The 15,773-nt window shown below is 50.6% G+C and overlaps 1 protein-coding gene across 2 annotated transcripts; it reads left to right on the forward strand.

The window, feature by feature from the left end:
* Window positions 1-9,106: 9,106 nt before the first annotated feature.
* EOMES (eomesodermin) lies at window positions 9,107-14,019 on the forward strand. 2 transcript variants are annotated; one of them, XM_061362648.1, is made up of 6 exons: window positions 9,107-10,025; window positions 10,274-10,428; window positions 10,674-10,795; window positions 11,261-11,419; window positions 11,508-11,569; window positions 12,255-14,019. In XM_061362648.1, exons 1-6 carry the CDS (start codon window positions 9,271-9,273, stop codon window positions 12,928-12,930), a joined length of 1,929 nt encoding a protein of 642 aa, XP_061218632.1. In that variant the 5' UTR covers window positions 9,107-9,270; the 3' UTR covers window positions 12,931-14,019. The 2 variants fall into 2 exon arrangements, with proteins under 2 accessions (XP_061218632.1, XP_061218631.1); XM_061362647.1 differs by having other exon boundaries at window positions 9,112-10,025; window positions 12,198-14,019.
* The last annotated feature ends 1,754 nt before the right edge of the window (window positions 14,020-15,773 follow it).

The raw sequence follows: 15,773 nt of genomic DNA on the forward strand, positions 1-15,773 counted from the left end.
GGCAGGATTGTGCCATTATCCCATGCCAAACAAGTGCTCAAATGCAAATACCACATCGCTTACCCTCTTCTGCAAAGTAACTTACTCTGGGTCCAGCTCTGCCACTTGCAAATCGCAGCCCACTGCCCTGACCACTCTTCTTACAATAGTAATAATACAATCAGGCACATGATCCTGCAATGCTGTGATCCTGGAATGTCCTCCCCCTTTTCCCAAGGGCTGGTGACTGAAGGAAGCGTGGCTCGTGCCCTGCTCAGGCAGATGGCAGCCAGGTGCTGGTTGCCATCTGCCCCATGCATGGAAGGCTCCTGCTCTTATAACTGCTTCAACCAAAAGAAAGCCATGTCTTTCACCTTGCTGTGACACCTCACCGTCTGACCACCTAGCTCCCACTCACTCTCAAGTGTCATTTAGGAGAAAAGGCTGGACAGTGAACTGGAGCAGCAAGGGTAGGAATTCCTCCCAGGAGTTAAGGAGGGGAATCCTGCAGGTCCCAGGCTGTCCCCTGCAACCAGACTGCTGCCAGGGGCAAGGGCTTAGGAAGATGACCATGGCACAGAGGGGCAGTGCCCCAGGATCTCTATCATCATGCTGGCGCTCTGTATTTTACCTGCTCCATTCCACATCTGTCAAACCTTATGCCTTAAGATGTATGTAAGGGAAATTAGACGGTGGGATAGGGGCTGAATAAGGTGTAAACTAGGCAAAAATGTTGCCACAGTAGTATTATGTTTACCTAGGCCTCACCACGTGTGGACATCAGGGTCTGACTGCCCACCCCAAACCCCTTGCTACTTTTAATGGCTCATACTAAAGGCTGTTGTATTTTAATTTAGATCAACACCTAAAACAAAAGATCAGAAGACACTTTTGTTTTTTCCACATCGTTTTCGTATTCATTACATCCATTACTTTCCTGCCCTCAAGTCCATAGCTGTGGACAACAGGCAAACCAGTAACTGCTTGAAACGCCAAGAGGAGACAGGAAAGAACACAGTCAAAAACCAGACAGAATATGCATTTGTAAGATGGTTTAAAGTTGTCTGTGACGTTGCTCATTTGTCTGTTCTCATCTGCAAAGCTCAAACTCTTCTAGATAAAATTTTCCCTCACTAATGTTCTAAGAATCAACATAACCACGTGTGCTATTAAAAAACGGTGATCATACTTCACTCACTGAACTTAACTGAAGTGGTGCACGGATCCTTTCACCTTGTCCTTGTGTCACAGAGAAGCAAATTATCGTTGCAAAGCAGCTATCGAGAAAACAATCGAGACGGACAGTTCTGCAGGGCTGATAGTAACGGGACAACTTCCTGCCCGAAGTGAGGGGCACCTCACCGGGGTGTCCGCGGCCGTTTCCTCCTCAGCTAACGTTTTTCTGCTGGAAAGGGATATGGATGGGTTGGGGTTTTTTTTTTTATGCCCCCTCCCGGGCTCCGCAGGTGCAGGCACCTTTGAAAGGGCCGCTCCTGAAAACAGGTTTCCGAGCCGGGATTCACGTGGAAAGGTGAGTCCCCATCGCTCCGATTATTTTCTAACGACTCTGCTCGCCTTTGCCTTTGGTCTTGCTGCTGCCCAGATGGGTAATTTTGGAGCTATTTGCGTGCATAAACTTGTTTTGAAGGCTCGGAGATCTGCGAGCTCGGGTACTTAAAATCGGTTAGTGGGGATTAACAACTGAATGGGAAGCCCTAAGCACCTCGACATGGGATCCCATGCGACACCGGGACTTCAAAGAGCCCGTCGTTAATCCGGCTGGATTGCCCGTCACCGCCTCGCTCTGGGGTTGGAATTGGAATGGGGATGGAATTAAGGATGGAGATGGAGCTAGCAATGGGGATGCCTTCTAGCCCCGTCCCCGGCTGGGCACAGAGCAGCCCGCTGCCGGCAGCGCTGCTTCCAGCATGGATTTACTCGGAGGGTGGCGGTTTCTTTGGGCCCTCGCCGCGGTTGACGCGGGGGACGAGGGATGCCCGGCCTTTGGAAGATTTAGCAGCGATGTTCGGAAAATGATGCAAAAAGCGGGGTGGGAGGCAGTATGGGGCCGGTATCTCCCCCACCCGCAGCCTGCAACCCCCTGAGGGGCAGCGGCTGCGGCGCTGCTCGCGCCACTGCTCCGCACCACCGACCGCTCCGTCCCGGCCCCGCAGCCGGGGAGGGGCCATGGGGAGCGGTGCGAGGCTGGATCTGGCCCCGCCATAGATCTCCTGGTCCCCCGCGGCTCACCCTCCCCTGGGCTGTCTCCCGCCTGGTCCTTGCCCCAGCACCTCTCTCCTTCCCCGGCTGGAAGGAAAGGTGCCTGCTCCATCCCGCCGCTGGGAAGCGGGGCGAGCAGCCAGCGAACCCGAGCACTCTGAGGGAAGGGAAGCCTACAGCTATGTTCTCACCTTCCCGGGGAGTACATGTTGTCCCCGTTCTCCTTTCTGCTTATTTGTATAGCAGGCGCACCCTTCAAGGTAGTTATTTGGTATGTGTTTCCCTGCTAGGCCTTGCAGTTTGTTTGCGGTCACAAACGGTATCAGGTGAAATTCTTCATTATTTCTGCAATTACACTGTAGCCCACTGCTACGGGCTTTTCCAGCCCCTTGAGATTTTTTCCCCTTTTCCCACTGCAAGCCTCATACTGCACACACACAGAGCAGACAAAACCCCAAAACCTCCAAAAGCATTATTTCTCAGCTATTATGTTATCAGCAGGAAAAGTTTCATAGCTCTGACATCATAAGCCCTGAGCAGCATGAAGTTTATCAGGGCCTTCGCATGATGAAATTGTACTTTTTAAAGTGTTAGAACAAAAAAGCACAGCATCATTTTATGGGATTCAAGCTGCTAATTTTAATTGCTGTGATTTAAACAGTGCAGTGGAATCCAGGCTCTCTTGACAGTCATGTCTGATACAAAGCAGGGCAAGCAAGCCAAAATTAGCTGTTTAAAACTGTCAGATTTGTAAATACAAATAGGATCAAACTGACTGGATCTGTGGCCATCACACCCATGTCATGGATCCTGTTATGTTCTCTGCCAAATGACTGTCAGGCTGTTGATGAGCATGAAACTATAAGCAAGTAAGTGATTTTGCCGTAAAACCAGGAAAAATAGTGCTAGGTATCCCTTATTAAACTTAATCACAGGGTGAAAAAGCAAGCATTTAAAAAGAGCTGTTTAGAGATCACTACACATGGATAATCATAGAACCATAGAATCATTTGGTTGGAAAAGGCCTTTAAGATCATCAGGTCCAGCCATTAACCTCAAACTCTCAAGCCCACCACTAAAACATGTCCCCAGGTGCCACATCTACACACCTTTTTGATACCTCCGGTGATGGGGCCTCCACCACTTTGCTGGGCAGCCTGGACAACCCTTTTGGTGAAGAAATGTTTCCAAGTATCCTGTCTAAACCTCCCCTCATTCAACTTGAGGCCATTTTCTCTTGTCCTATCACTTGTTACTTGGAAAAAGAGACCAGCCACCTCCTCTCTCCATCCTCCTTTCAGATAGTTGGAGAGAGCGATAAGGTCTCCCCTGAGCTTTCTCTTCTCCAGGCTAAATCCCTCTGAGGTCCCTCAGCCATTCCTCATCACACTTGTGCTCCAGGCCCTTCACCAGCTTCAATTGTTCTCCTCTGGACCTGCTCCAGCACCTCAATGTCCCTCTTGTAGTGAGTGGCCCAGAACTGAACACAGGATTCGAGGTGCTGCCTCACCAGTGCCCAATACAGGGGGATGATCACTGCCCTGGCCCTGCTGGCCACACTATTGTTGATATAAGCCAAGGTGCTGTTCACCTTCTTGGCTGCCTGGGAACAAGCTTGCCCATGTTCAGCTCTGTCAATAAGCACCCCCATGTCTTTTTCCACCGAGCAGCTTTCCAGCCACTCTTCCCCAAGCCTGGAGGATTGTGTGGAGTTGTTGTGGGCCAAGTACAGAACTTGACACTGCCTTGTTGAACCTCACACCACTGGCCACAGCCCATCGATCCAGCCTGCTCAGATCCCTCTGCAGAGCCTCCCTATGTTTCAGCAGACCAACACTCCTGCCCAACTTGGTGTTGAGGGTGCACTTGATCCCCTTGTCCAGATCACTGATGAAGGTATTAAACAGAACTGGTGCCGATACTGAGCCCTGGGGAACACCAGTTGTAACTGGCCGTCAACTGGATTTAACTCCACCCACCACCATTCTGGTCACAGCCATCCAGCTAGCTTTTTACCCATGAAAGAGTACACCCATCCACGCCATGAGCCATATTTCAAAATATGAAATGTTACTCATATTGCATATGTGTATGAGTACTTATATACTCATATGCTTGGGTTTGTGATCCTAATTCCAATCTCTTAACTTCCTTAAGTTTTGGAAATATGGAGGAAGGAAAAGTTACCTGGAAGCTAAAGTCAAGAGTTTTCCCATCTCCCTTCTTTAGGTTTCCCAAATATTTATCAAAATAACAAAGCTTCCACTTTACAAAACCTTACACTTTCTCAAACACACCTTTTCTCCTTTCTTTAGTCAATAGGGTACCATAGGCCCATTGACAAAAAGTTGTTGTGTGGTCTTACTTAGTAAGATTATCCATTGTCAAAAATTCGTTCCAAGCACTGAATATGTTCATCCTTGTCTGTGCTTGTACTACTGTATTTTACTGATTAGGATCAGACCTTGACTAGTTTTTAGTAACTGCTGCATTTCCCTTCAATTTAAAATCACAGCTAAAGATAATGATTTTGTAAGTGTTATTTTTCTTCGAAGGAGGAGAAAGGAAGTGCCCAATAATGGCTGCTTTGAATACCACTTTCCTGTTAAATATTGAGTTTCTTCCAGCTCTTGATTCACTGACCTGTGTCTATTCTTTCTGCTTCATATACCTCAGCTAGAAAAGGCTATTCTTTACTTTCTTATTTTTATAAATTGCCACTATACTAAGGGGCTTATACATACAGATGTCCATTTTTTTAATGTATAGGGCTGTATGCTGCCTTCTTTAATTGGTTTTGCTAGCTAAGAAAGTGTTTGAATTCATTACCAAATGGTGATTGAATTCATTACCAAATGGTGAAACTGCAGTTAATGGGGCACCTCCCCAGTTAATACTAAATATGATAGTTGTTTGGTTCTGTAGGGCTGTTGACTTCTTCTATTTAAGTCCATCTATACCTGCTTCAACAACAGATGTCTCTATTTTTTTAACCCTTTGTGATTCGAATTTGTACAACCTCAAAGTAGATTTTAAACCTGTACTTGTATCCAGGAATGCATACATCTGCACACTGAAATCCCACCTGGCATAATCTGAAACGGACTGACAGTCTTTGCAGCTTTAGCAGACCTCCCTTTCATCAGAAAATAAAAAGCATTTTCAATTAATTCAGTCTCCTGACATCCCCACTAAAGAGATGACTGTTGTCTGTATTTGCCAGATGAAGCAACCTGAGCACTGGAAGAGTGTAGCTGACTCCTTGATAAAAACAGCCCCTGAAGTTAAGCAACAAGCTGAAATGCCAAGCCATGAACAGGAATATTAATACCTCCCTGATTTTTCCGAGCATCGACAGCCATAAAAAGAAAGTGCTCACTATGATCGGCCTTATCTGGAAAACCTCAGCTTTAGTGAATTAAAAAGTAACATTTAAAAACTGGTGGAAGAGTGGAAGTCCCATGAATGCCTTGAAAAGTAGAAAAGTATCCTCCTTCATTTGCTGATCCAGATACTCGGTGTGGAGTTGGAGGTTGGGGGGGGGGGCCCCCGAGGAAGCCAGGCTGAATGACTGGAGAAACAGAAAACGTGCAAAATCCCAGCCTAAACTTGGCATAAAAATGAACGTCTTGGAGCCCTCTGGGAACCAGATGCTGTCAAACTGGAGGGGACATCCAGAAACTGGCAACTCGTTTTTAAGCAAAACCAGACAATGGAAAAAATTACCTCAGAAACTGAACACTATACTCAGAAATACCTGTCAATGCTGCCATGGGAACAGCAGGACTTCAGGAGAGGGAGAGTGACAGAACAGTGTGGCAGATGATTCTGATAACCAAAAATGTTAAGGTGTCCATACAGACCCAGTGGCGTGTGCTTAAATATCCATATTTACAATTCTATGATTCTATGATAAAGGACACATATTACTATAAATGGTGGTATGGATTTCCATATACATGTCGATACAGGTCTACAACAGCCTGATAAATTTTACAGTTCCCAATTCGTTTTCCCCTCTCAGGCTGTACTGAGCAGGGTACTTCAGTTGAATAGGTTCAGTCTCACAAGTCCAAGCAATCTGTTGAAGCAGGGGGCTGTTTTCCAGTATGCTGACTTCTGATGAAAGAGAAAAGGGCTCAATCCCAGCCCAAACGCAAAGGATTAAATACCTCAGTGCAGTGTGTCTCCACTGTAACTTGGGCTGCAGAAAATCAGCTCTTCTAGAGCAGCTTTCTTAGAGTGAGAGACGCCCCTAATTTGAACAAACCCCAGGAGAATATCTGAATAAAGCCCAACAAAACACGATAATCCGTAACCCTTCAAAGACCTATATTTTCTTTCAACATTCTTACTGTGGGTTGGGGGTTACTTTAGGAAATTAATGAACCTAACGTGCTCCTTTCTGTTTCACCAGTCTCTACTGTTTCTGCAGTGTTCTCTCTAAGGTAATATCTAAAGGGTTGTGGGACCCATATTGAAATCTTCGGTCCCACACAACACTGAGAAATCCTGCAGCTCGCTACGGCGAGGTTCCCTGGCCGGACCCAAGGAGGTCCGGGACAAGGAGCAATGATGGAGCCAGCTTGCAGGAGGCAGGGGGAAGCAATCCCACCGTTGCCTCCCCTACCAGAAGGGAGGGGAGATTTGCGGGCTTCGGGAATGACAAGCACTGAGTCCCAAGAATTTGGTTGGTGGCTGCGGTGGTGACTTTAATTTGCGGGATTACAGTTCTTCTCGCACACACAGAGTGAGTGAACAAGCTCCTGGGTTACACGCAGCTCTCCCAAGCCCTTGCACAGAGCAAAAACGCTGCAGGTCTTCGGGAAGCCTTTGCCCGACGAGACTCCCGACAGGGCAGTACCGGCCTCCCCTTCCACCGCCGCCGGGGCCCGGGAGCAGCGGGTGCGCGACAGGGACCGAGGCCAGGCGGCTGCTCGCCCGAGCCGAGTTGGAAATGACCCCGAATCGGGAGGGAGCTGGATGAATCATTCAGTCGTTAGGGAGACCCTTAATACAGGCTTTATTTCGAATTCTTTGGAAAGTGCTCCCTTTCCCGGGAGTTTTCCTGACCCCCACCCGGGGACCCTTCAATCCACAGGGAAGCTAAGTGACAGCGAAAGCTTTTCTGCCTGTTAAACACGAGGTTAGCAGAGTTTTGGAGGAAAAACCCCGCAGTAGCTTTGACCTAAAAGGCACCTGTCCTGCAAGAGTGTTTTAAATTATGGGACACTTCCAGTGTATAAAATATCGTAAAATTAATTCTCTTAAACCCTATGCAGTACCTTTGTTATCTCTCTGCCGTAGCACAGGAAAGGCAGAGCCCAAGGGAGCGAGCTGCCGGAGCGGGAGGGGGCGCGGATGGCAGGATGATTCTCGTTTGGTTTTTCCCTGAAAGCAGGGTTGCTCGGCCGGGCTCCGCTGCCCTCCTCGCCCAGCGGTAAGTGGCAAACCCCATGCCAAGAGGAGTCCGTGAAAAGAGCAGCAGCGCGCAGCGGCCGCTTCGCTTCATGCCGGAGCGCCTGGCTTCTCCGACACATTTTGGTTGTCTTACTTGGTCGGTTGAGATCAACTCAAACATTGGGCCAAATGTTACCCCGAAGAGAATGGGTGTTTAGGGCTGCCGGTGGTATTTCGATGCAAGCTGTGATCAGACTCCCTCCAGTGTGGCCGCATCCGGAGGTGGGCACAGCGGCAGCTGGTTCTTCCGTCTCTCTCTGCTTCTATCGGGGGTAGGAACTGAGCCCCCAAAATCCCTGAGCCGCCGGTGCCTGTCCCCTGCCTCTTTAGACACCCACCGCCACCGTGCTAGCACCCAAAGGGCTCAAGAGCCGCGTCCCGCCCCCTCCTCCTGCGCCCCTGCCCCGGCGCTGGCGGCCGCCGTCAATTGTCCACGATTTCTTTCAGTTGCCCCGGTGCGGCGGGAGCGAGCGGGGCCGGCAGCGGAGCTGCTCCAGCCCGGCCCGGTCCTTCCTTCAGACAACGAAATCCTGCCCGCCCGGCGAGCCTGGTTCGAGATTTAGCCGTGAGGAAGAGGCAGGTTTTTGCCGTGGTCTCTGCGAGGGGGGCTGGCGGCGAGCGGAGGGCGAGGGGCTGCGGATAGCCGCAAATAGTTCGGGAAGGCTCTGTCCGCTCCTCAAAATCGCACGGGCACCTACACCTTATCGAGCGCTGTCCTCTTACCCTCTGGGGCAAAAGGCTCTTTTGAGAGAAAGCGCCAAACAGATCTGGCCCTGAATTACAATTCTGCCTTCCTGGTGGGAGATGCCGAAAGGAAACGCGGGTTGCGAGAAACCGACTACCGAGTTCCTGAAAACCGAAAACGCGACCCAAGCCCGCAGCTTCCCACAAGAGTGTCCCCGATAAGGTGGAACGTGAACCCCCCACCATAACGATGATGCCCGGGAAGCGGAGAGGGGGTAAGGCGGCTGCTGGGCACAACTGTTTGATCGGCGAGGGGATGGCAGGAGCTAGTGCCACTCGCCCTGTCCCGGCACATCGCCGCCCTCCGTCCCTGTCATATGCCGGTGCTGGCATCAGCTCTGCTCTCCATTTTCCCTTTCGCTCCTGTCCCTCTCTCCCAGTCTCGATCCTCTGCCCCCTCCGTGCCCCTCCGAGCGGCTGCGCGCCCGGGAGGACGGTGCCACCTCGGCGAGATGTCTTTTTTTGGGGGGAAGGGAATTCGGTCCCTCCGCTGCGGCCACCGCGGGGTGTGCGGGCGGGTGCCCTCTCTCCGAGCAGAGCGGAACAGGCCGGAGCCCCTCCGGTAGCCGGCCGCGGGTAGAGGGGCCGCAGAGGGAGGGCACACACAGAGTCACAGGTGACTTGTTCCAATTAGTAGCTGTCTAATTAAATTAGTGTCACACAGCCCAGCCAATGGGCCGGCAGGGGTGGAGGGCGGCAAGGAGACAGCCCGGCGCAAGCCCCTCCCCGACGGTCCGAGAAGCCCGGCGCGTCGGTATAAATTGGCTCGGCGGAGCCCTGCCACGGTGTTGCGCGGCCGCGGGTCGGGGTTAGGGTCTGTGTCGGTACCGGATCATAGAGTGCTCTTCACCGGACTGCCCACCGAGGATGCAGCTGGGCGAGCCGCTGCTGGCGGCGGCAGCGGCGACCCTGCCGGGAGCTCCCTTCTACCCGCTGGAGGGCAGCGGGCGCGGCGGTGGGACTGGAGCTGGGACCGGGGCAGGCGGTGCGTCCCGCGGCCCTCCCCGGCCGGGCTCGCCACAACGACTCGACATGGACAAGACGCCCAAGAAGTTCGGATCGGCCACCGCCATGCTGGGCGAGGCGGATGCGGGCGAGCCGCCCTTCGCAGCCCCGAAGCCGGACGGCCGCAAGGCCACCCCCTGCGGGGAGGAGGAGCTGCCCCCTGCCGCCGCCGGCCCCCGCTATCCCATGGACAGTCTCAGCCCCGAGCGCTACTACCTGCAGTCTCCCGGGCCTCCCGGGGCCGAGCTAGGGGGGCCCTGCGCCCTCTTTCCCTACCCGCCGGCGGCGCAGCACGGCGCCGTTTACCAGCCGCCCGGAGGGCCGCGCTACCCCTACGGCTCGGTATTGTCTCCGGGCGGTTTCGCCGGCACCGTCTGCCCTCCCGGCGGCCGGGCGCAATTCGGCGGAGGCAGCGGGTATCAGTACGGGCAGCCGGCGGCCGGCACACCACTGTACGGGCCTTACTCGGCAGCGTCGGGCTCCTGCGGCGGGCTTGGGGCGCTGGGGGTGCCGGCCGCCGGCCCCGGGCTGCGGGCGCAGGTTTTCCTCTGCAACCGCCCCCTTTGGCTTAAGTTCCACCGGCACCAGACGGAGATGATCATCACCAAGCAGGGCCGGTAAGTGCTCAGCGGGTGGGTCGTAAACGGGGGGATGGCTGGTGATCTGTGCTGGGGAGCGCTTGCCCGTTCCCCTGGGGAGGAGATGCCTACGGCCTGAGGATGCCTGGGGGTCGGCTGGGCTTTGTGCTGATCTCCTAGGTGCCGATAAGGCTGGGGCACTCCGCCGCCGCCTGCAGCTGCACTCAAAGCTTGCTCCCTTTCCCCGGCCCACCTCACATGCCGTGCGCTTTTCCTTTCCTCTCCAGGAGGATGTTTCCTTTCCTGAGCTTTAATATCACCGGCCTCAACCCCACGGCCCACTATAACGTCTTTGTGGAGGTGGTGTTGGCGGACCCCAACCACTGGCGTTTCCAGGGGGGCAAGTGGGTTACCTGCGGCAAAGCTGACAACAACATGCAAGGTAGGCGCTGGTTCTCCACGGGTGAGCTTCACCAAAAGGGCTCCCGTTTCGCCCCTCTCTGTAAGCTCTTCCCCATCCCGGAATCCTGCTGCGGGAAGAGTTGTGCTTTTAAAGGCTCCGTGCCGCTGTGGGGTGAGGCTGTGCGGGAGAAGCGGCTTTGGAGGAGCCGAGGTTCTACCGCCCAGGCGCTCAGAACAGCGGCTGTGCCCGGCCGGAGCTTTACGGTCTTGGCTTGTTTTCCCCAGGCAACAAGGTGTACGTGCACCCCGAGTCGCCCAACACCGGGGCTCACTGGATGAGACAGGAAATCTCTTTTGGGAAGCTGAAGCTAACGAACAACAAAGGTGCTAACAACAACAACGCACAGGTATATGGGCTGCAGGGGGGAGACCGGCTGGAGGGGATCTTGGCGACTCTTGGGGATACCTGACTTTCCGGGGTTTACAGTATTTGATCGGGCTGCTAGATCGCTGCTCTTGTGAGTTGTACCCTTCTAGAAATGAATCCTACATCTTGCTTTATTTTTTTGCTTCTTAGGACAATTAGAATGATCAGAAATAGATGTGTGAATCTCTTTGGTTTCAGCCAATACATCTATCTCTGGAATTGCTCAAAAAGTGGGAGTGTTCTTGATGGTCCCTGATTTCCCTCATTCACAGATTTTAGCATATTAGTAACCTAGTTAAATGGGGCTAAACGCTGTGAATAATCTCCTCTCGGTAACAGTTAAAATTACTCAATTACCAATTCAGAACTTGGAAGAAAATGTTAGGCTATAAAATCTTAGACCTACTTTGTCTAAAGATCTTGTGTCTTCCGTGGTTCCTTTTAGATGATAGTACTGCAATCTCTACACAAGTACCAGCCTCGGCTTCACATTGTGGAAGTGACTGAAGACGGTGTTGAAGATGTGAATGATTCCTCAAAGACTCAAACATTTATTTTTCCTGAAACACAGTTCATAGCAGTTACAGCGTATCAAAACACTGATGTAAGCATGGATATATAAAATGACAATTAAGCATGCATTTGTCTCGAATTCAACATCTTGTCTTAATATATTTTGCTTTCACTTTTAGATTACACAGCTCAAAATCGACCATAATCCCTTTGCAAAAGGCTTCAGAGACAACTATGACTCGTAAGTATATTTCTGTCTTCTCTTGCAATTGCCTCTGCCTGTAAGGCATGATTCTGGCCCAAAATGCACAAGGAAGAGTTTTTCTTTAGATGCTACTTGAGTTAAGAGTAACAATACTACTTCTGGCAGCTTTGCTAACTTTTCTGTTTTCAAAAATGTTAAATGTCTAAACCAATAGCCTGTTTGAATAGTTTCTTATTTTATCTTGATGACCTGTCTTCTGGCAGGCTTCTGAATTTTGCTAGGAATCTTGGCCTGCAGATTGGCAGTAGTGTACCGTATATCTTCATAGCTTTTCAAAATTGTTGGTAGTGAAGGTGCTTGATGCTCGCTTCCTAGCATCAAATGGCCTTTGGAAACCTGGGTCTGTACATCTACAAGTACTGTTTCTGGGAGAAAGCTGCTGCACCTCATTTAAAATGTGTTTGCTTGTATATGCTTGTAGCAGTAATACTAGAAATCTTATATGGTCTAGGAAAACCAAACAACTGAATTGGATAGGCAACTGTTCATAAAATGAACAGCCATCCAGATAAATGTAGCTGTAATAAATAACTTCGTGCTTGTCTTTTGCTGTCATACTGGAATCATAAAGAACAATGCTCAGTGTTTCTCTTTTATGTTGTAGCATGTACACAGCTTCAGAAAATGACAGATTAACTCCATCTCCCACGGATTCTCCTAGATCCCACCAGATTGTCCCTGGTGCCCGCTACAGTGTGCAACCATTCTTCCAAGAACAGTTTGTCAACAACCTGCCCCCAGCCAGGTTTTACAATGGTGAGAGAACAGTCCCTCAGGCAAATGGCTTGCTCTCCCCACAGCAGAATGAAGAGGTGGCCAGCCCTCAGCGGTGGTTTGTTACACCCGTACAGCAGCCCAGTGCCAACAAGTTGGACATGAACTCCTATGAGACAGAGTATTCTTCTAGCACCTTGCTCCCTTACAGCATTAAATCCCTTCCCCTTCAGACATCCCATGCTTTGGGGTACTACCCTGACCCAACATTTCCATCCATGGCAGGCTGGGGGAGCAGGGGATCTTACCAGCGAAAAATGACAACAGGGTTATCCTGGACCTCCAGAACAAGTCCTCCAGGCTTCTCTGAAGACCAGCTTTCCAAGGAGAAGGTAAAAGAAGAACTCGGCTCATCTTGGATAGAGACTCCACCTTCCATAAAGTCTCTAGATTCAAATGATTCTGGAGTCTACACTGGTGCTTGTAAGAGAAGGCGACTCTCCCCTAGCACTTCCAGCAATGAAAATTCCCCTACTATGAAATGTGAGGACATTAATGCTGAGGACTATAACAAAGACACTTCAAAAGGCATGGGCTACTATGCATTCTATACTAGTTCTTAAAGCATCCTTTTATTCCAATTGGCCAAATTGGTGGTTGGTTTTTTTTCAGGGTGGCCTTGGGTTTGTTTTTCTTTTGCATTACAATGGTAGAAAAGACTCTTGCCTTCCACCTTGAATTGTGTGCAATTCTAAAGAAGGTGCCAAAGCTTTTTGATTTACTGCAGGTAACAAAGTAGGGAAAGAGTGACCTATGGTAGAATTCTTCCCCTGTTTTAGAAGAAACACATGCAGAAGCTGTAAGCAGAAGCCTAGATTTTTACTATGTGGTTTATTTATTGGAGACACTAAAGTGTACTGTTTGGCTCAGCTCAGAGGCCCGATCAAATCTATGCACTCCTGAGTGAGGAAATAGGGAGATAGTGTCCCACATTTAATTTTCTTCCCTGCCTGTCCCTCTCATAAAAGGGGGTTTGGGTACAGGGAACTGCACAAATGCTATGTTCTGCTTTAGACTGAGCTGGCTTCTTCAATCCCTGTCTGCAGCACAGTTGGCTGAGCTGGAATTTAGCTCAGCAAAGGCTTGCTTTATCAGAAGGTGACCAAAATAAGGCTTGCTTGCCAGGCAGGTTTTTAACTTAAAGGTCTTGTTGCTAGTGATGGGGTTACAATGAAAGAATCTGACTTTTTCCTTAGTTTAGAACTTGCATTAAGAAAAAAGCCTCCATCCCCAAAGCCTAACCTTTATCGAGGTGGCCAAAAATAGTGTACAGTTGTTTTGTCTAGGTACACTGTAGAATATTGTGGAATAATGTATAAATAGTTGATCAATAGCTGTTTAGTCAGAAGGGCCCCCAGTGGTGCTTTGAATTTCAAAATGCATTTTTTGGTTAATCAAACCTAGCTATGAAGTGTTGCAAAGAACATGGAGATTTCTATTTATGTGTCTGTAAAGTGACTTTTTCAGCTGCCTTGTACAAAACTGGAAGTGATGTAACTTAACCTACTCTTCTTGCATATAGTTTCAGCTGGTTAAAACCAATATGCTCTAGAGCACTGGCACACAAACTTCCCTCAACAAAGCATCCTCGTGTTTTCCTTTTCTACGTATATAGTAGTAATTTTTAATAAATGTGGTTGGTGCCAGGGATAGCAGTGAGGGTGGCTGCCTGCCTCTTTGCTTCTGCTGGGTGTCCCAGCCTGGGGGGAAGGTTGGGAGCATAGTGCCTGATTTGTTTCTAAATCTAGCCATCCCTTGCAATGCCCCTCTTATTGTGGTCTGATCTAGTTCTGCTGTGTATCCCCCTTAAGCTTTGAGCTCCCAGGTTCGTTCGAAGTCCAACCGTGCCTCTTTTCCCCTGCCACCCCCACTGCCCTGCTAGGCTGTGGGTGAGATGTGAGCTCAACCCTCGCCCCGGGGAGCGCCCTGTGAGCTCTGCTCGCCTCCCCCCGCTGCAGCGGGGCCGGCCCCATCGTTTCCCGGAACCGGGTCAGAAATGCCCCTGCCCCGCTTATCTTGGGAGAAAGCCCCTCCCGGCAGCGCGATTGAATGCGGGCTCCCGCGGCAGCGGGACCTTTCGTGAGGATATGCAGGCAGTAAAGGGATTAAACTGTTAGCGATGCGCGGCTGCAAACAAAATAAACCAGGGGCTCAGACCGGCGCCCTCCCGGGAGGAGATAACGCGATCAGGAGGTGCTGGTACGGCCCCGGGAGGCTCTTCCTCATCTCCGGGGCGGAGAGTGGTGGATTTCCGAGGAGCTTTCTATTATTTCTTCTCTTTGGCTACAAGACTCCGGCTCTGCAAGCGACACAAGCTGGTGTCCCGGCAGCTTTCACACTGGCCCAAGAGCCACATCAATCGGAGGGTAGAAGGGGATTCGCGATGATTTTTAAGCGACTGTAGGGACGGGATATTTGTTTCCTGTAATGGGATATCCCCTCCCTCTACAGCCCCCTGGCAAGGCGGGTTGAGGTGGCATGCCGGCAGCAAACACTGATTACACAGCTCCTCGGAGCACAATTCCGCTGCGGTGTGTTATTAAAAGCTGTATATTTTTGCACCGCGCGGTTAAAAAAGGAACTTAATACTTGTGAAAAGTCCTCACACTGTTTAATAGAAACGTAAATGCCTGGCTGGCCCCAATTAACACCTTGTGATTATAATGCATTCCTAAAATGGGGTGTCAGACGCCAAATTGTGAATCGAGGTATCTAATTAATCTTCGTAGGATGACACTGATAAACAACTCTATATTTAAATAAAGATCAAGGATCTGAATGCTTCTTATTTGTTTACATTAACGGAAGATAAAGTTAACTACCCTCGCACTTCGCTTCGTAATGCGATTTACCGACCCAAACAGCAGGCTCTGGGTGGAGAACCCCGCCTCCCCTCGGCGGGCTTTTTATCGTGGGTTTGGAGGGATAGGAGACCCGAAGGTGACTGCCCCTTCTTCCACAGCCCCGGCACCCGCGGGCGAGTGCCGGGAAACAGTGTGAGGCACCGCGCCCGCAGGCTTCATCCTGCCCTTTCAGTAGCTCTCGTAAGATGTGTGAGGCTTTGCACAACAGCTGGAAGGGGACGGCGGAAAAGAGGGGTCTAAGAGAGAAAACACATACACAAACAAATAGAAATCGTTATTTACACCACTGTGGTGCTGTACAGCGAGAGGTGAACTGTAAACTCGCCCGGTGAGGCTGCATAAACCTACTTTAAGGAAAATACGGATCCCGTTTCGGCTTCGCTCTGTGCGGGCAGAGGTGTCGCCGGGTCTGTCCACCCCGGGGCCTCCGCTCCTCCTTTCACGCACAGCGGGGCCCGTGAAATAGGGTGACACCGGTGTAACACTCCGAGGTCGTTCCGCGACTTAACAGTTCTCGGGAGTATTTCCCCATTGAGACCGAG

This window comes from Neopsephotus bourkii, unplaced genomic scaffold (genome assembly GCF_033783945.1).
Source record: "Neopsephotus bourkii isolate Nb327-2 ecotype Australia unplaced genomic scaffold, CSIRO-AGI_Nbou_v1 NB_1132, whole genome shotgun sequence".
Classification (NCBI taxonomy): Eukaryota; Metazoa; Chordata; class Aves; order Psittaciformes; family Psittacidae; genus Neopsephotus; species Neopsephotus bourkii.